Here is a 20,464-nt window from a genome sequence, read left to right as displayed (position 1 = left end):
TTGAAACATTGTTCCTGTTTTTTTCCTCGAGAACTGGCCATTTTTGGCCTCTTTCTTTGTCCTTAAAGGGAATCCATCACTAGGTTTTTGCCTTGTAATCTGATAGCAGCATAATGTAGGCGCAGAAACCTTGATTCCAGCGATGTATCACTTACTGGGCTGCTTGCTGTAGTTTTGATAAAATCACTGTTTTGTCAGCAGGAGATTATCACTAGAGGACTAGTAAACCTGCTGCCTGGTAGTCCAACCCCGCCCCCACCACTGATTGGCAGCTTTCTGCCTATGCACAGTGTACACAAAAACTGCCAACCAGTAGTAGTGTGGGCGGGGTTACACAGAGCTCAGCATTCAGAGAACTGTTAGATCTGCAGCAACAAGAAGCAGCCCAGTAAGTGACACATCACTGGAATTAGGGTCTCTGCTCCTAAATCATACTACTTTCAGATGGGTTAGCAAAAACCTGTTGACAGATACCCTTTAATTCTACAAGATAACTGTTTTTTATACAGGCAATATTATTGTATTTGTGGAGAATATGATGACGTCATTGGATGATTTTTAATATATATTCTAATTAATGTGTTTATTTTATGTTTTGCTTTTTTCATTTTTTTTTTCCTTTGGTGTAAATGACAGGTTGGAAGTGATTTTCAATTATTTATTTACTGATCCTTTCGATCTTTTGTCAAAGGTTGAAAGTCAAATAAACATTAAGGCTGTATAAATTGGACCGAGATCAGATTGCAATGCAGACTGGCCGGCGGCTCTACCCACCCGAGTGTGACAGCTGCATAGAAATATAGAGCTGTCACGCTCAGGTGGGGAGAGCCGCCGGCCAGTCCGTGCACTGCGTCCCAATCTCAGTCTGATTTTTAGGGGCGTCCCTAATAGTAACATTCAAGATCTCACAAAATCTCTCAATTCTTGGCCCACTGGTTATCCTACAAAAGCAATTAGGCCCTATGAAGGGAACATTACATTTGAGTTCCTCTGTGTACATAACTGTAGATCCCCATTTTCATGTAACCGATCTCTGCATCAATATCAACGGGCTGTATAAATATGATCTCAAGTCAATTGTCCATTAAGCTCCCGCGATTCTGGTTTGGTAAGAGGTGAATTGGCTCTGTCCCACCCACACCCGCCTGGGAATGACTTATGTCTTGCGGAAACAAAAGGTTAAGCATGCTGAAAATTAAAGGACTCAGGCAAGGTTGGACTGGCCCACCAGAGAACCGGAGAATCCTCCAATGGGCCCTGGCTTCTCCTTCAGGAGAGTTTACAGTGCAAACCTTGCAGCTGCTATGGGGGCTCTTGAGTGGGAGAGAAAAGTTTGCCCTTAGAATCAAATCCTCTGGTGGGCCCAATGTTCTTCAGTCTGACACTGGACCCAGTAGATCCCTAAACGCTTTAGATCTTTCGATCGTTGACTGATGCTGCCAAAATCAGTAAGTTAGTTTAGATTTATCTCATGTATTATGGTCACATGAAATATTTGTTTCATTCACCTACATTAATGTGGCGGTGACATAAAAATGACCAAGACATCAGACATGACAGTGACGACTCAGGTTTCCTGTTTTATTGGCTAGACAAGGTCAAACCTCTCCATTGATACAACAAGAATGTGACATCACATCCAGGTCCAACACATTTACAAAGTTTTATAACAAAGACACTTTATAACGGAGGGCTGTGACATCAACCCACTCACATCTGGACCCGACCGACAGTTTTAGGAACACACACATTTCTTGGGACTTGAAGTACAAAGTTGGATGCCACACACTCAGAACATTAACCAAGACGAGTCACCAGAACATGGTCCAGCTTTTGGGACAAATAACGTAACGCGTCATGATGTGCAAGACATTTGTGAAAACGTCCACGCAAACAGTAGTGCACAAAGTGGTAATGGGTCTGTAAAACTTAAAAGAATTATACTTCTGAAACCAAACAACGATACCTCAACCATCAGGACACCGGCATAAAAAAGGCAAAATATTTTAGAAGTAATACATAACGACATTCTACCAATTTGTCGTGAGTCAAGATTTGTACCGTTTTCACGCATTTTTACCATAAGACAAACATACACAAGCAGAGGGTTTTTTTATGATTTCAACTTTTTTCTTTTACTCTTGAGTATGTAGGGTTGGACCACTTATATCACCCACCTGGAAAATTATCAGTGAATGCGTGGTGTAGAAGAAAAACAAAGAACCATTGGGCGCTGCTGAAAAACACAAGGGCCACTTTATTGAGACTACGCTTTCCAGCACAGCGCAAGTGCATGACAATAGGTATAATTCCCAGAATTGATTCATGGTGGGTGAAAACGCCAAACGTCACGGAAAAATAGGGCAAATTATTAGGGTGTTTTACCCCATAAACACTCAGAGTGGTGGTAGATGCTGAATTTTTTCCATCTATGGCCAGCTTGATAGAACAATTGGAACACTAAGCGCCTAAAGCTGCGGCTACATTTCGACTTTGGCTGAAGTACAGGTGAATGATCGCAGTAATCCTTGGCAAAGCATAATGCAAGTGAATCGCGACCATTAAGGTACTTTGCCCGCAAAAACAAGTCACAAAAAGCCAAATGATTCCTACTTTTTTCTGCCTGTTCATCGCGGTACTTTGACTGTCGACATGTGGCCCCATTCACTTGGATTAGGCTGTGATGTAGTAATGTAACAACCGGGCCACAAAGCACCAGCCTAAAGGGGGTTTCTGTTATTGTTCAGGAAAATATTTGCCAAGTATAAAAAAAAATATATGTTAATATTGAAAATTCTGCCTGGTGACCCGGGTGCAGTAAGTCTTCTCCATGTTCCCCCCACAGTAGTGTGATGATTTTGTAGTTGGCTCAGAGTTGCTACTTTCCTATACCTCTAAGGCCTCATTCAGATGTCCATTTTTTTGCGTACGAGTGCTATCCATATTTTTCACCTACTGTATAATAGGGACTAGCATCATTCACATGTTCATGATTTTTGACGATCCAAGAGGGCAGCACAACAATGTAGAGACATGTTCGATTCGGATTAAAATCGGCAATCCAAGTCTATGGCTTCGCGAAAAAATCGGGCAGCAAGCAGATGACATCCGAGTGTGGTCCGATTTTCACGGACTCTTAAATAGGAGAAGGTGGAGAAACTTTTTTCTTTTTCACGCACTAGAAAGGATGATGAAACTTGTACTAAACTCTGATAAAATGGATGAAACTCAGTCCATGAAAAAAACTGACGCGTGAATGAGGCCTTATACTGTATATACTGCAAAACTTATGGACAAACTCAAGGACCAGAAATATAGTTTTCACTGGGATCCACCAATGATCAATGGAATGTAATGGGAGCACTGTATATGGAAAGCATATGAGCATGTGTGTCTGTATTTGCACAAACCTACCTGTGTGTCTGGGAACCCCCATCCAAAATTCTCTGTACCACTTCTCATTTGCACTGATCATGAGATTAATTGATCATCCATCACTTTCATTTGTCTTTGAATAAGTGCAATGGGTCAGATTTACTCTTTAAAGTGCACAAAAATTCTGTCTCCTTTAGAGATAGAATTCAGATGCGCATGCCATGCAGAACATTTATTAGGTGTTTTAGATACTTTTGCACCTCGTCTGAAATGTGGGAATAGGGGTTTGGCTTAAAATACTGGTCAAGAGTGGCCTAGAGCAAGAGGTGGTAAAGTGTCTAAAAATGAGCCAATTTATCATCCAGCAATAACCACTATGATAAATTGGGCTCATCTAGTCTACTTTTCCGCTGTCTAAATTTAAGACAGTATTAGAACATCAGGCCCTCTATATGCACCAAAAAAAGGTTATACCCAAAAAATCAAGTTACCGTTGCTGATCGTTGGGGATCCGACTGTTGAGTACCCAAACGATCCCAAGATCGAGGCTCTGGAACAGGATTCTGCAGCAACGTCTTGATTGGAACGAAGGTGCACATGCTCGGCCCACGCTGTATTGACTTGTTTATGGGGTAGCCGATATAGCGCTCAGCTATTTCCGGCAGTCCCATAGACCATGAATGAAGCAGAGGTCGAGGATTAGCACATTTGCTCCATTCAGGACTGGGCTGATCTTGGGATCGTTGGGGATTAAACCTTTATTCCAATCAACCACAGATATCGGAGAGCATATTATCAGATGTCATGATGAGGTTTTATATGAATGGAGTTGATTTACCTACAGTCCATAATACTGCATTTGACAGATCCCTAAAGTAGGTATCTGCTAGTTTAGGCTAGTGTCCAATTCTCACCCAACTCCCTTTTAACCATGGTTATCATAGTATATACCGAAATATTTAAATAACCGTCAAGTTCACAAATTCTCCTTAGTGAAACATCCCAAATTAATCAAAAAGATTTCTCTAAAGTATATAAAACAAGATATTTAATTGGTCAAAGGGTCATCTAAGTTCACATGGGCGTCTATAGATTTTCAGTATGTATGTGCTGGAGGTGGTTAGAGATAGCGACGGAGCACTCGGAGGAATTTATCTGGCGCTACATTTTGTCAGTCAGTCCAAGTCTTAATCAAAGGACTCGTATCTGTTGCCCCGAGGCTTTCGAGCTTTGCATGCTGAGCCAAACAAGTCTGGAGAGATACTGTGTAAAGTGGGTTACGGAGAAAGATTAACGCTTGCCATTTTCTAATGCTGTTAATGTCCTCCAGACTCTTTTTTGACTATATATTTCTATCCAATTTAGGTTTTAGCATGCACACAGCGCACCAAAGACTGTAACAAAAGGCACAGCAAAAAGTGACGGATTAGGGCTCTCTGAGGATTAATCATTTCCAATATAATACAATTTACAAAGAATTAGTGCGGGCACCCAGCTCCTCCGGAGCATGAAAGGGACAGAATTTACTGTCTCCTGCTATCCTTTTTTGCAGGGGTTCTTCTGACATATCGGTAACAAGGCCCCCTGCTGATTCCAGAAAATCCAGGTTACATAATAGACTGGCTTTTATTTATTGAGGATAAACGCAAAGTCAGGGAATATAAATGCACAATGCACAACTCCTAGAATAAGGGTGCACTGACTTATGTCAAATATGATCCCGGCCATGGAGCAAAAGCCTAACGTGGTGAAGTCATCAAGCACAGAGCGTGACTATGAAGATCCTGGAGCCACCGGGTCCTTCAAAGAATTTAGATTCAGTTGTCTAGAATTTTTCTGAGCCCTCCAGTTTTTTTTATAGCTGATAATATGGGAAAGTGGATGTACCCCATTCTTATGACGAATGGAACCAGATGAAGATTGTGATGACATCAATACGAATAACCAAGGCCAACATCAGTACCTGGCAAAACTGGGATCCACTGCACCACATGAGGACCGTTGTTGACCTACCTGTAGCATAATCTCTCCACAAGTATTGGCAGCCAGACGTGCAAAATCTTGCAGGTTTTCCCCTCTCCCCATGCATTAGCTCCTCAATGCTACCCTAAGCAGGTGCCCAGAGCCTACCCAACAATCTGGAGGAGTTCTCCTTTACCCATACATGTTGTGACATCAATTTCATGGTCTCTCAAGGAGCTGTTTCCAACACTGGTGCCACGTTACCCTACATCAATCCTTAGAGGCGCAGACAATGGCCAACACTGAGGGTCAACCAATAGGATGGGGAAAGCATAAAACAATCCACATGGGGATATCACAGGGTCTTAAGAGGGGATAGATACAGACATTAGGTCAGTACCGAACCCTCAGATGACAATGGGGGGCTACATGAGTTTTGTGCCATAGAGCGTTGCCCCAGGTTTTCACATGGTGGTTACATTGATGACATCCTGTAAAGAATTAATGATCATAGCTCTTGCAGAATGAATATATTGATCTATAGTTACAGTGTATTTCATTTGATTTTTAATTAGATATCACATAATTATCTCTAATGGACATTTTATGAAATATTTGCTAAACAGAACGGCAGTCAGTTGGCACTTGACTGTGAACGTCATCTTAGTGATGACTGTATAAATGACACGGGTGCAGTTGGGTATGGACGACGGCTGCTACAATATAGAAGGGGGCTCCTATAAGAGAGAGAAAATTGTTTGCCAGCTCAACACAGAAGACGAATGAAGTCCAGTATGCCCGGAACCACAATCTGACCAGACGTGAAGAGATGCAATGCAAAAAAAAAGGGATTGTTCCAGCTCCTGGGTAAGAATTCTACTTTATTTGAAAATTTTAAAATACATTTCAAAAACCGCATGGCAGAAAGAAAAGCTAAGTTTTTCGAACGCTATCCCATATAGTGGATAGCGTTTGAAGCGCGTAGTTTTTCTTTTCTCTCCGCCATGCTGTTTTTTAAATTAATTTTAAAATATTCAGACAAAGTAGAATTTTTACCCAAAAGCTGGAACAATCCCTTTTTTGTAGGGCTGCTGTAAGCCAAAATGGAAAGCCACTCCACAAGGCTAAGCCGGTGGCTTATCTCCAGAAGAACAATGCAATCGGCAGTCCAAAATCGGACACGTCCCATCGACATCTCTTTGGATGATTAATTGGCTGGCGCCCCCATAAGCATTAAACAGTTGGCCAACCCCGGTGATATTGGCGGGTTCAGCCGACAATAGTCTAATTTATATGTGGGGCTTAACAGTAATTTATATTAATGCATGTGTTGAAGCATTCAGTTGCTCCCAAATTAATTACTTTGACACATGTAATACTGGGCAGCACAAAAGCTCAGAGGTTAGCTCTGTTGCTTTGCAGCTCTGGGGTCCTGGGTTAAAATCCCACAAAGTAAAACATCTGCAAGGAGTTTGTATGTTCTCTCAGTGTTTGTGTGGGTTCCCTCTGGTTTCCAAAAACATAATGATAGGCAATTTAGATTGTGAGCCCCAATGGGGACAGTGATGACAATGGTGCTATATAAGCTAGCATATAAATATTACATTTCTGGCTTGACAATACAAAATCAGCTGAGGACAAACTGTTCACTGCAGAATACTATCTTTGATGAAAAATCCCTTAAATGGGATTGTACAAATAGTACGGAATGTTACAAAATAGAGAAATCAAAATACATTACTGCCCCCAGTGATCTCTACTGGTACTGCAGTGATGAGATTCCGTTCATCACTCAGGTGACCACTGCAGCCAATTACCAACCTTCGCTGTGCACACGACACTATAGCGGTCATGACAATGAGAGGCACTAAAGCAGTGTAAGGCTATGTGCACACGGTGCATTTTTGATGGGGTAAATCCGCGTGGAATTGGCCCCAAAAACGCATTGCAAACCTTCTCCCAGCATTTTCTATGAGATTTTGCAAGATCTGTGCACAAGATCAGGATTTTTCCTTACAGAATTTCATGTGCGTTAAAAGAAGCAGCATGTCCATTCTTTGTGCGTTTTTCCTATACAATGCATTGGAAAAAAACGCATCAAAACACATAAAAAACGCTGTGGATTTTCCGCAGCATTTTTGCTGCTAAGAGGTGCAGAACCTTGCAGAAACGCTGCAGAAATTTCTGCAAGAAAATCCTGATCGTGCGCACATAACCTTACACACCAGGCGGACGATTGCCCACAGTCCTATACATCTGCATCAAGTAAAGGACCCCGCAAAAATGATTTCAACAACTAAAAAAAATTATTTATCTGCACTGCTAAAATCATTTAAAAAAAATCATACCATAAAGAAAGGCATGGAGCATCATCCCCAGCACTATTGCAGTGCCCATTATTCTTGTGATACCCCCTTTCCAGGGGGCAGATATTTCATTTTACCGGGGGGTCGGGAGTTGATGATTAGGTAGTTTCTGGACCATTTCGGGAATACACAAAGCAAATATACATTCAATTGTTAGAGTTTTCCAAAGAAATGTATTGCACAGATGAGCTGTGTAGCCCCTACTCCACACACGGGTAATCACATGTGACACATATACCGTAGTGTAGCACCACAAATATCAACAATTAGACCGCACTCTCCACTGATTCTAGACGTCTCTAAGTGTGGACTTTTATTCTACACTCATATCCTGGAAATCAAACACAATACCCTTGAGAAACGACGCACCCTACACAGCACCATTAAACATGTCACATACGTGTTGTATGTACATCGTAACGTACCGAACACACATACACATTGTTTATAAAGGTTATACAGTGAGTTTACGTGCAAAGAACTCACGGAGGACAATCATATTGACACAGTGCCAAATATTCCCGCAACGTCTTCATCGCCTCCTAATACTCCCTTCCATCAATAATTCTGCTGCCCAATCATACAGTATATTACAACCTTTTAGTCCATCTCCATACAATTTAGTGCAAATTTAGCTATTGCAATAGAAATTTATAATTTTTTTTTATGTCAAAGTTTCGACGTTTCCGATGCTTACTGCACATATGAAAATTCTTCAACAGAAAAGCATACATTTTGAAAGGGAATGTGTCATCAGAAAATGACCTACTGCCTAAATCAGGTTTTTATTGAAAATGTATTTATAATTTTTGGATATTTTTATTTTTCATATCACAATCTATATTAAAATAAAAAATCTGGCAGGATTCACACCGGACACTGGAGCTATTCTAGACTCATTCTTCGTGTTATTTTAGGAAATACACATGTACATTAGCAGCAATAGACTGACTCCGCCCCTATCTTTTACATTGAAGCATCTAATGAGTGTGTGCAAAGGTCATTGTGAAGGGAGGGGATGCATGGTAAGCAGTGTTATCAGCTGTATATAGAAATTGTATCTGTCATTGTAATTCTGTCTGCGCCAATAATGAGACTTCTGAAAAGTCTTATGTTAAGAACAGGAAGTATGAGTCTCAACTAACTCCAGTGGCCAGTGTAAAAAATTGCAAGATTTCCAATGATTTTTATTTTTAAAAGGAACTTATCATCTTGGAAAATGCTTTTTACCTGCAGATATGTGGTTAACTGAAGCCCTGCTTACTGAGCCACCAACACTTTGATTGACAGCTCAATGTGCAGCGCAAAGCGAGCTATTAAGCAAATGTGTGTGTAAAGTTAAAGGTGCTGTGAGCAGTGATTGAAGCTGGTGCGTGCACATCTCTATCACTGAAAGCGGGCGGCTCCTGGGAGGAAATAAGTTAATTTTCTCCACATGGCAGTCAGTCACCCGGGAAGCATTGTAACCCTATTTTCCTGAAGGAGAAAACAATCTTTAATCGTGCAATTCAGAAAAATAACGTTTCGGTCTACTTTAGACCTTCATCAGATGTATTACCATATAGAAGGGAAAGAGAGTACAGATTGTAGCTGGTGCATGCACGCCTGTATCACTGAAAGCCGGCGGCCGGCTCCTGCAAGGAAATAAGTTAATTTTCTCCAGATGGCAGTCAGACGGCCGGGCAGAATGGTTAGACTATTTTCCTGCAGGAGAAAACAATCTTTAATGGTGAATTTCAGAAAAATAATATTTTGGCCTACTTTAGACCTTCATCAGACAGATTGCCATATAGAAGGCAAAGAGAGAGAGTACAGATCAAGCGCTTTGTGAGACAGGCATGCTCGGCCGACACAGGGGTGGTTCCCTTCCTGTGCACCCACAGATACGGAATGATGTGCACCCCTTACACCACTATTTGCCTGCAGATTTTCCAAGGTGACAGAGTCCCTTTAATATAGATTATGATATGAAATAAAAATGACAAAAATGTTTTAAAAATACATTTAGCACAAAAACATGATATGTTCTTAAAAATAGTTACTTTAACCTGAGATTGTTTGGATACTCCTAATTTAATTTCCATTATCAGTAATATCATTTCTAAGGGTCTTTTAAGATGGGCAGATTTTCTACCCGAAATGAGCGCCCATCGACTACACAGCTAGTTGACGCCGAGCAAAATGTATGGGGACGAACAGTCGTAACAATAGTATTGATCGTTTGACCCCATCATGTTGGGATCAGCCAACAAACAAGCTCGTTTGTCAGCAGATCGCTGAGCGTAGTTACATGGGGAAATACTGTAGTTCTCAGCAAACGTCCCCATGAATGTCCATTTTGCTGATCATCAGCCAATCTAAAAGAGTTTTAACTAAGTTGCCTTTTAAGGGAGTCATTGACTCTTCAGAAGGTTGTAGAAACCTGGACGCAAAATTGTAATTCCCCGTTACTTGGTCCAACATTACTCTGATTCCATGGCACTTCCTTACAAAGGAAGACCCCATTTCGTCTGGAGTGGACAATGGAAGCCCTGGATGTGGTCGTTATTTGTTTTTTTTTTGTTCATTTTGTGTCAATTCAATAGCCAAGAAACAGAAAACACGGACGCTTCACTGTCTTTGAGAGAGTAATCTCTTCGTCAACTGCTCCTGGCAGTGGAATAACATTTCTAGATGTGGCAGTATATATTCCGATGAGATAGTTCTTTATTTATTGTCTCACACAGTCAGAACAATCCAGAAACAGTAATAGTTGTCCAAACCGTCCAAGAAAATAACAGTGCTCTCCAAAAATTGTGTGGTTGTTGACATGGCAGAACAATTACATGTTGTTTTTTTTACCCTCAGAGGTTCAATTGACAAAATTGTCCTAGGGTGAGATGGAAAACCTGGGAAGACAACATAGTCAAGAGCAATGATATGTCGCTGAAGGCTAATAGAGTTATCCGTCGTCTCACTTGTGCAATTTATTTTTTGAGATGTGTGAGAAGTTTAAAAAGCTGTATAGAAATTGACCAAAAAAGATCCAGGGAAGACAAACCTCGAAGAAGGACGAACAGTCTTTAAAAACCAGGTATGTGGCAATAGGCTTCCAGTGATGCCAGTAAGATGTAGACCAACCACAACCCTACAAATATAAGGGAAGTCAGGATTTTGGGTAGCCGTGGACCCCCGAGTTCTCCTCCTACTGGTGGCCGTCTGCGGTAGAGGAGAGCACAGAGGCAGACAATAGAGAGGCCGGTGAATAAGGTGACAGAAAAAGCAAGGCTACCGGGGGCTACATGGAAAGTTTTGCCCTTTCCGGCCCAAAATATAGAAGCAATGCTCCACGCAACACCTAAGCCCAAGAAGACATTGACTGCATTGCTACCTGTCACATTACCAATGGAGGCATCGGCATGAGGGTCTTGGACTGCTGCCACTTTACTTGCAAATGTGTCTAAAGGGAAAAAAAAAATAGAAGATAGAAAGACGTGAATGCACTAGGCGAACACCGGATAAAGTTTACATGCATGTTATTTTAATTAGCATCTTTCTAATTTTATATCTATACGTAAAAAAGTTTTCCAAGTTATAAATTATTTGTCGATTTTAACTACATTTATCATAACAGAATAAAGGTAAAGTAATCTATTAATAAAGACATAGGTCCATATTTATTATCTAGGTTGGGGGTCAAAGGGGTGCAGAGGTTGCAGTTGTACCCAGGCCCTCGTGTCTGAAGTGGCCTAGGGGGCTTTTATCCACATAATTAGGCTTCAGTATTATACACATTAGATTGCCCAACAGCCTAATGTGTAAGGGGGCCGCCTGACAGATGATGTTGGGAGAGAGAAGGTTTGACATGTTGGAATTACAAGAATTGATCCTTTTATTCTGCAGGCAAATAAGCCTCTGCCAGAGGGGTCTGGCAGTAGCTTTCTGTGTTGGGAATGCCTGTGGATGGGGGAGTTGGGAGAGACAGCTGTCAGCCAAATGATCAATCAATTCCTATTTAATTTGTATGGGGGCCTTAAATGAGTTGTTTGGCTTTAGGCTAAAAGTCCGCAGTAGCTGTGACTGCAGACTTGTGAATCCTCACGTATGAAGTTTCTCCGATGCCGGACCTGGCAGCGGGCAGACATGTGAATGCAAGCATGTAATTGTCATACTTCTGGCCACATATCGACTAGACGTGTCCGGCCTCGCACAATACACTAGCATTGAGCGAGGCCGCGCAAGTCTAGTCGGCACATGACTGCATGTATGCAAATCTCATACTTATGGTCATGCACTTGCCGGCACCGGAGAATTCTGACAACGCACAGTGAGGATTCACAAGTCTGCAGACACATAGTGTGACTGCAGACTTGTAGCCTAAGAACAGACAACCACTTTAAGTGGCACATGATAGGTGGGGACCCTGTTATATATTTTGGCTTGGAACTTGGGAGTTTCTAGTAAGTTTAGCTGGTGAAACTAGATACATTCAAGGAATATTTTACAAAGCCTTCAAGTTAGTAAATACATTAAAGAAGCACTCCTCCTCTCATCAAAGTTTTTATCCTTTAAAATCTTCAAGTCATCATATTATATAGCACTGTGTACTTACAATTGCTCATTTTCCCTTTCTACCCAACTAATTTTTCTCTTTTCTCTTTGCTCTATGTTGAAACAGGAAGTCTCTTGTCCCTGCATTTATCATCCCCTTCTTCAACTCCTGACACAGCTGCTCCCTCCTCCCCTGCCAGGCACTTATGCAGAGACTTATGACTCATACAGGTAAAATTGACCTTCTGTTTCTACATAGAGCTTAGAAGGATTCGGCCAATCAGTTTTTAATCACGTGATGTCATAGACGTAATGGAAAAGAGAAGAATTAACTGGGTAGAAAGGCAAAATGAGCAATTGTAAGTACACAGTGCTGTATAATATGATAACTGCAATATATTAAGAGGATAACATTTTTGAAAGGAGGAGGAGTGCTTCTTTAAAAAAAAAAGTAAGAAAGAACTTTATTGTGATTATATTCAGAACAAGAAACAGGTCTACAAATTAAATTTTGAAAATTGGAACAAGTTGGGCCACGGCCACGCTATAGGAGCTTCCATTGCAAAGTTTATAGTGTTCATCATTTTATTACTGTCTGGTAAAATATTGGACATCACAACGTAAACCGATGGAACTCATTATAGTCAATGGGGTCCATCGGGAGACGTTTCTGACATGTGAGTGATGCGGTAGTGTCGTTATCACCGTATTTCTGTTCCTATATCAAAACGGAGATGTGGAAATATTAGAACAGACCCTAAGCCGCCTGCTATGACCGTGTAGGAGCAGCAACAAAGGAGACAAATCAATTGCAGCCCTTTGATGCTGTGCGAATTTGGCCATAAATACAATGTTATACGAGAGATATTCATTCATATTATGACTATAAATGGCATCCCCACCCAAAAAAAAAAAAAGAAAGACACAGAAAAATAATATAACCTACTTTACAGAGCAGTCCATACCTGGTACAGATGTACCCAAGGCTACAAAGACCACAGCAGTGACGGAGTCTTTGAGGCCAACTGTGCAGCCAAAGTGTGCAGCCAGGTCACCAGTGACAGCAGTGAGGATTCCAATGATGCAGATGGAGACCAGAAAGCAGGCCCAGCCGCCCCAGTACTCAGTGGGGGGCACAAAGGCAAAGAGCACCTTCCAGAAGACGGTCAGGAAATGCATGATGTAGTCACAGCAACTGGGTAGCCCTTCCTCACTGCTCTCCTCATCATCATCATCTCCTGCCCAAGATGGGACATGCAGAAAGGGTTTCGGGGAGGGAAAGGTTGGAAGAAGAGGGCAGCGCCAAAGCAAAGGAACAGAGGCAAAATGAGCAAAAAGATTTATGGACAGATTGGATAAAGAGAAGGGGGTAGTGATAGAATGATAATAGGAGGAATATCAGGTTGAAGAATAGATAAAAAAACGAAAAAAATTGTGGGATATGGTAACATGCCAGCAGAGAGGACATGTGGGGAGAGGGGGGATGCAGTGTTAGTGGTGTGGAGAAATGTGCAAAAGCAATTCTGCATGTAAAGTATGTGTGCAAAAAGTAGTGAGCAGTTTGGGGTTAGTGTGTGATATATATAACTATAAGTGTGCTGGCGTAAGCATGAGACTAAATGTAAAGCCTTAGGCTATGTTCACACATGCTGGATTTTTTTTTTACATAACAAATCTTCAGCAAAACAGGAAATCAGCTGCGTCAAAAACGCAGGTTTTGCTGCGTTTTTTGATGCGTTTTTTCAGCATTTTTTTTCACTGTCCTTCTGTCTCTATTTCTGCAATGTACATAAAATTCTGTGGAAAAAAAAGAACCCCATTCTAATTTTGCCATCAAAAACGTTGAAAAAACGCTGATGCAAATTTTGATGCGCTTTTTCAACTCTTTTTCATGACCCATTACTTCCTATGGGTGAAAAAAACGCTGAAAGAAGTGACCTGCTCTATGTTCTGAAAACCCAACCAAGGCACAAAATACGCAACAACAAAAAAAAACCATGATGTGTGAACAGAGAATTCTGTTTTTTTCATAGACTTTGCTGGTACTGCAAAACACAGCTGAAAATTTGCATAAAAATCTGCAGCAAAAAACGATGAAAAACCCAACGTGTGTGAACATAGCCTTACTGTGTTTTGGGAAAGCTATGGACACTGGAGATGATTGTGCGGAGGGTGATCATGTGCGGGATGTGACCACCTCACCTGCGCTGACCGTGACGGCGCTCACAAACTGCTCCCTCCAACTGCTGCTCCCGACCACCAAAGCCAAGTTTGCTTTTTTGATCAGCTTGTCCACAGTGCTCTATATATAAAACGAAAAGAGGACGGGGGTTGACGAACCACCAGGCTGTAAGGATGAAGATGTCGACACCGCAGGAAAGGAAACCATAAGAAAAGGACATGCTGAGAAAATTGAGGCAGATTGAAGAACATGGGGAGAAGGGATAACATAAGATAAGGTTGGCGGCACTGAAATATAGAAGACGAGCAGAGAACGGAGACCCGGGTCATGCTCGAAGAGCGAGGGAGGGATGAAGAAATAGAGCGATAAGTGACGAGTAAAACTAGATGTCCACATTTACAAACGTTACAGCGCTTTTTATCATGGGAACATTTCCTAATCACTGAACATACATTGACTTTTACCTTACAGTATTTCCAAGAAAAGATTTGCATTGATCTGTATAGATAAGATGCTGAATAAATCTATATGTCTTAAACAGGACCAGTTACTAGGTCAAAAGTGGCCAGTTTTTCCTTTTATTATATTCCTTTGAGTATTTCATTTTTTTGTATTTTTTAAATTGGCCATACAGTCCCAGATATATGGGCCTTGTCATTTGGAGTCTTTACAAAGGGGCGTGGCTGTGAGGATCCTCATGGGTGTGTCTTTAGGTTGCTCTGAATTAACTTGTGAGCCACGCCCCCTTGTAAAAAGATTAGAAGCAAAGCTGCAAAGAATTTACCTGCCTAGATCACAAAAACGCATGCACTAACAGGATGCAGCAAGCCTCCCTTGATAAAGGTGGAGGCAACACAAGTGCAAACTTCTGATGAGACAACCACTCACAGCCTACCGATGCATGGAGGGGGTGATTGCTTAGTATTGAAACTGCACACAAATAAGGCTTGTATATGGCGCCCATACTATTAGATTAGTCAGGCTGCCCCACACTATATAAGTGCACTCCACCAGGACAGACACCCTAGTTTACAAGGCCAACATAGATGGGCTTGGCTGTGTGACCAGCGCCATATACAAGCCTTAATTGTCACGCCAGCTGTGAGTGAAACACAGGGGAAAGGGAAAGGGAGCCCAGACACTAGGGAAAGGGGCAGAGGTGACCTCCTAATCTGGACTAGCGTCACCCTGTCTCCCCCTAACGTCCCTATAGAGGCTCCGCAGCTGTCGCCGATCAGGTGCCTTGCCCTACTATCCCTGGCGTAAGGCTAAAGCTGGGGGTGGAAGGAGATGAGCACTAGTCAACCTCCACTAGCACTCTAAAGACAAAAGGGGAAGACCACACAGGGAAATAATAACTTAGCTTTAGAAGAGCTCCAACAGGGCACACGGCCTCAAGACTCCTAAGAGGACGTGATGCTGCTTCAGCCAAGTTCTAAGTAGGAATGAATATAGTGACGCACACCTAAACACACCAGGTATATATACACCCAAACTAAAAGGAGGTAGTCGCTGGGTCCTAAACACAGCCTCCTATCTAGGCATATGTCTGCATTGCCAAATGTGGAGAACTCCTGCAAACCACTGCAGGGCGACTGTCTGTCACCTTTGACACAGCCGTGACTGTTATGATCTGCAACAAGTACTAAGGAAAGATAGGGGAAAGCTGTCCCTACAGTAAGACTAAGCTGAATTCCTACGATGTAGCAGGCTGCCTGTTCCTAGCGAACAGACCCGCCTTAGTCCTCGGCTAGTCTGAACGAAGACCTATAGCATAAGGGGAGGGGTCCCTAAAAGAACTAATGACTGGGACAAAAATGGGACACCTCCTAAACAGAGAAGTTGTTGCAGAACATAAAAAGACAAACTGACAAAAAGGTAATAGAGGCCCCAGAAGGACCAAGCGAACTGACAGAGAAAGGCACCGAAGCACCTGGTTACAGAAACAGTCAAACACTGAGGTCCAGCACAGCCAAAAGGGCGGAGCTGGAATATAAAGGCAGATGGTCACGTCACGGCAAAACGCAAGATTCTAACAGTACCCCCTCTTTTATGAGGATCCTCCAGATCCTCCAGGCCCAGGCCTATCCGGAAGACTCTTGTGGAAAGCTTTAACAAGCCTAGGAGCAGAGACATCATCCGTCCTTACCCAGGAGTTGTCTTCGGGACCGAAACCCTTCCAGGAGACAAGATACTGTAATCTCCCTCTATGCCATCTAGAATTCAAGATACAAGAAATTTCATATTCGCCATCTTCCACCACAGGAGGAACTGTGACAGTGGAATCCCTATCTGACACATCAGCCTTTTTCAACAAGGAAACATGAAACACAGGATTAATCTTCCAGGAAGTAGGGACATCCAACCTAACAGCAGACGGGTTAACAACCTGAAGCACTTTAAATGGACCCACAAACTTAGGACCCGATTTTTTAGAGGGAATCCTCAACCGCAGGTTCTTTGAGGACAACCAAACCATGTCACCCACAGTAAACAAATCCTCCTTACGTTTCCTGTCAAAATACTTCTTGGACTTCTTGTTAGCCTCTTGAAGGTTGCAACGTACATTAGTCCAAACTCTCTCCAAATCACCGGAAAAATTCTCCTCCTCCGGCACCGCCGACCCCAATTTGGAGAACGAACCAAAAGATGGATGTCTCCCAGTACAACCAAAAAAAGGAGACCACCCAGCAGAGGAGGATGTATGATTGTTCAGAGCAAATTCCGTGAGAGGCAGAAACTCAGACCACACCTCTTGATTGTCCGCCACAAAACAACGCAAAAACTGTTCTACATCCTGGTTCTTTCTTTCATTCTGTCCATTAGACTCAGGATGATACTCAGACGAAAATGACAAATGGACTCCCAACCTGTCACAAAAAGCATGCCAAAAGCGAGCCACAAACTGAGGTCCTCTATCAGAAACAATATCCGTGGGAACGCCATGGAGCTTGACAATCTACTTAACAAATGCCTTAGCGAGTGTCTTGGCGCAGGGCAACTTAATGAATGGAACCAAATGACACATCTTACTAAAACGGTCCACGACCACCCAGATGACAGTAAAACCCTCAGACACAGGAAGATCAGTAATAAAATCCATTGTGAGATGCGTCCAAGGAGCACTAGGAACCTTCAGAGGGCAAAGCAACTCCGCAGCAGGAGTATGTGAAGCCTTTGACCTAGCACACACAGTACATTGACGCACCCACTTGATGACTTCTTTCTGCCATCCAGGCCACCAAAAACTGCGACTGATAAGTCTCTTAGTCTCAGAAATTCCTGGATGACCTGCCAACTGAGACTCATGACACTCCACAAACAAATCTCTCCTAAAGACTCTAGGCACGAACAACCTCCCATGGGGAGTGTTAGATGGAGCATCATCTTTAGCTTTCAGAATCCCATCCTCCAAAATGGAGTCCAATGCCGCCACCACAACTCCTTTCTGTAAAATGCTCTCCTCCTCCTCGGCACCGACCGTAGGAGAGAAGCTGCGAGATAAAGCATCGGCTTTAACATTCTTAGTACCAGGGATATAGGTAACAGAAAAATGAAACCGAGAAAAAAAAAGTGCCCACCTAGCTTGACGGGCATTCAAGCGCTTGGCAGCATCCAGATAGATCAAATTCTTATGATCTGTGAAAACCTGAATAGGAAATCTAGCGCCTTCCAAAAAATGACGCCAGTGTTCAAACGCGAGTTTAATAGTCAGCAACTCCCTATTTCCAACATCATAATTCAGTTCGGTTTCCAAAATTTTTTTCGAAAAGAAGGCACAAGGATGTACTCCACCCTTGTTCTCCTGAGACAAAACTGCTCCGACCCCCACCGATGAAGCATCAACCTCGACCAAAAAAGGCTTGGTCTCATCAGGCTGCATAAGGATAGGGGCAGAACTGAACCTCTCTTTGAGATACTTAAACGCTTCAATGGCCTCAGTAGTCCACTGGGCCGTATTCGCACCTTTCCTGGTGAGATCGGTTAGAGGTTTAACAATTACAGAAAAATTCTTAATGAATTTCCTGTAATAATTGGCAAAACCCAAAAATCTCTGTATAGATTTCAAACCAATAGGCCTAGGCCATTCCTGCACAGCCTGAACCTTCTCAAAGCCCTCGCTGGAGACAATGTAGCCCAAAAAACTAATTTTCTACACAGCGAACTCACATTTCATCAGCTTAGCAAAGAGTGAATCATCACTCAATAACTGCAAAACTTCACGTACACTCTGCCAATGGGACTCCAGATCTGGTGAATAAATCAAAATGTCATCCAAATACACAACCACATTCTTACCAATCAAAGGTCTCAGGATGTCATTAATAAGGTTCTGAAAAAATGCAGGTGCATTGGTAAGACCAAAAGGCATCACCAGATTCTCAAAATGACCTACCGGAGTGTTAAAAGAAGTTTTCCATTCATCACCCTCCTTCACTCGTAACAAATTGTATGCCCCCCGGAGATCAATTTTAGAGAACCACTTGGCTCCCACTAACTGGTTAAACAAGTCAGGAATTAACGGCAATGGGTAGGAATTGCGTACGGTAATTTTATTAATTTCATGAAAATCCAGACATGGACGTAAACCCCCGTCCTTTTTTTTAACAAAGAAAAATCCAACTGCCACAGGTGACTTAGAAGGTCTAATGTGACCAGCAGCCAGGCTAGTCTGTATGTATTCCTCCAAGGCCTTTCTTTCAGGGATAGTCAGATTAAACAAGCGACTCTGGGGAAGAGTAGCTCCCGGAAAACAAACTCAATGGCGCAATCATAATCCCTATGAGGAGGTAAAACTTGCGACTCCTCCTCCGAAAAAACCCTCCAAACATCTTGAATAGGTACCGGTAATTCCACTTTTTCCACAGCCGCAATACGACCATTACAACATTTATCATAGCACTTCGGACTCCAAGACTTAATCACATTAGTAGACCAGTCCAGTAAAGGATTGTGCAGTTTTAACCAAGGCAAACCTAGAACGACCGGAGAGGGTAAATTATCCAAAACAACCAAGTCCAAAATTTCTTGGTGAACTCCATTGATAGTGAGAGGAAATGCAGCAGTTTTGTGAGTAATACATTTCAAGGGAGTGTTATCAATTGCAACCACAGAAATAGGTGATAACAAAGGTTTGGATTTCAATTTAAGTATTTCCAAAAACCCCTTATCAATCACATTAAGTGTTGAACCACAATCCACAAATACCTGAAATTCAATCAAATCTCCCTGCAGAGTAGTACTCCCTGAAAGAAATACTCTTGCAGAGCGTAAACAAGCAATACGGGCATACTTGACCTTTTTTTTTTCTTTACTTAAACGACGCTCACAATACTTAATCAAATGGTCAGCTTTACCACAATAAAGACACAATCCCTCAGCGAACCTCCGGTCTCTTTCCTGAGAGCGGAGTCACATCGCCCCAACCTCCCTCGGTTGTCCGCCGTCTGAGCAGATTTTCTGGGGACTAGGACCTGACATTACAGGAGTCTTTACCTCATTCAGCCTGAACCTCAGCCTCCTGTCCACATGAACAGCTAATTGCATGGCATCCTGCATAGTCTCAGGTGCAGGGAATGCAATTAGCAGATCCTTAACCCTTTCACTCAGACCAGCAAGAAATAAACATTTCGGAGCAGGATCATTCCATAAGACTTCTGAAGCCCATCTTCTGAAGTGTGTGCAATAATTTTCAGCATCACCTGACCCCTGATTCAAACGCCTGAGTTCTGCCTTAGCAGATGAGATTCTATCAGGCTTGTCATATAATAGACCCATAGCAGAAAAGAATTCTTCTACAGACCCTAAGCATGGATCATTAGGTTGGAGAGAAAAGGCCCAACCCTGTGGTTCATTGCTCAAAAGTGACATAATAAAACCAATGCACTGTGATTCATTCCCAGAGGACCTTGGTCTCAAACGAAAATATAACATCCAAGCATTTTTAAAGGAAAAAAACTCTTGCTGTTTACCATAAAAAATATCAGGCAGTCCTACCTTGGGTTCCACAAAATGCGCTCCAGAACAGCTACTCACGTGTTGCTGTAGC

At 42.3% G+C, this 20,464-nt stretch overlaps 1 protein-coding gene across 3 annotated transcripts in view; it reads right to left on the bottom strand.

Annotated features, from left to right (window-relative positions):
- Positions 1-1,554: 1,554 nt before the first annotated feature.
- LOC141173960 (sodium/calcium exchanger 1-like) overlaps positions 1,555-20,464 on the bottom strand; it is a 77,217-nt gene continuing 58,307 nt past the window's right edge. For 2 of the 3 annotated variants that reach the window (XM_073658510.1, XM_073658511.1), the window contains exons 5-7: positions 14,436-14,535; positions 13,199-13,471; positions 1,555-11,142 (exon numbers count right to left, since the gene is read on the bottom strand). In XM_073658510.1, coding sequence (XP_073514611.1) covers positions 10,766-11,142; positions 13,199-13,471; positions 14,436-14,535 — 750 coding nt within the window. In that variant the 3' untranslated portion in view covers positions 1,555-10,765. The remainder of the gene's footprint in view (positions 11,143-13,198; positions 13,472-14,435; positions 14,536-20,464) is intronic. The other variant, XM_073658512.1, reaches the window with a different exon arrangement.

The sequence above is a fragment of the Phyllobates terribilis genome, unplaced genomic scaffold (genome assembly GCF_046119375.1).
Source record: "Phyllobates terribilis strain yellow unplaced genomic scaffold, ASM4611937v1 Scaffold_13__5_contigs__length_258822181, whole genome shotgun sequence".
In the NCBI taxonomy this organism is placed as follows: domain Eukaryota; kingdom Metazoa; phylum Chordata; class Amphibia; order Anura; family Dendrobatidae; genus Phyllobates; species Phyllobates terribilis.
The sequence above is the reverse complement of the archived record's forward strand: the minus strand, read 5'-3'. Positions and strand labels throughout refer to the sequence as shown.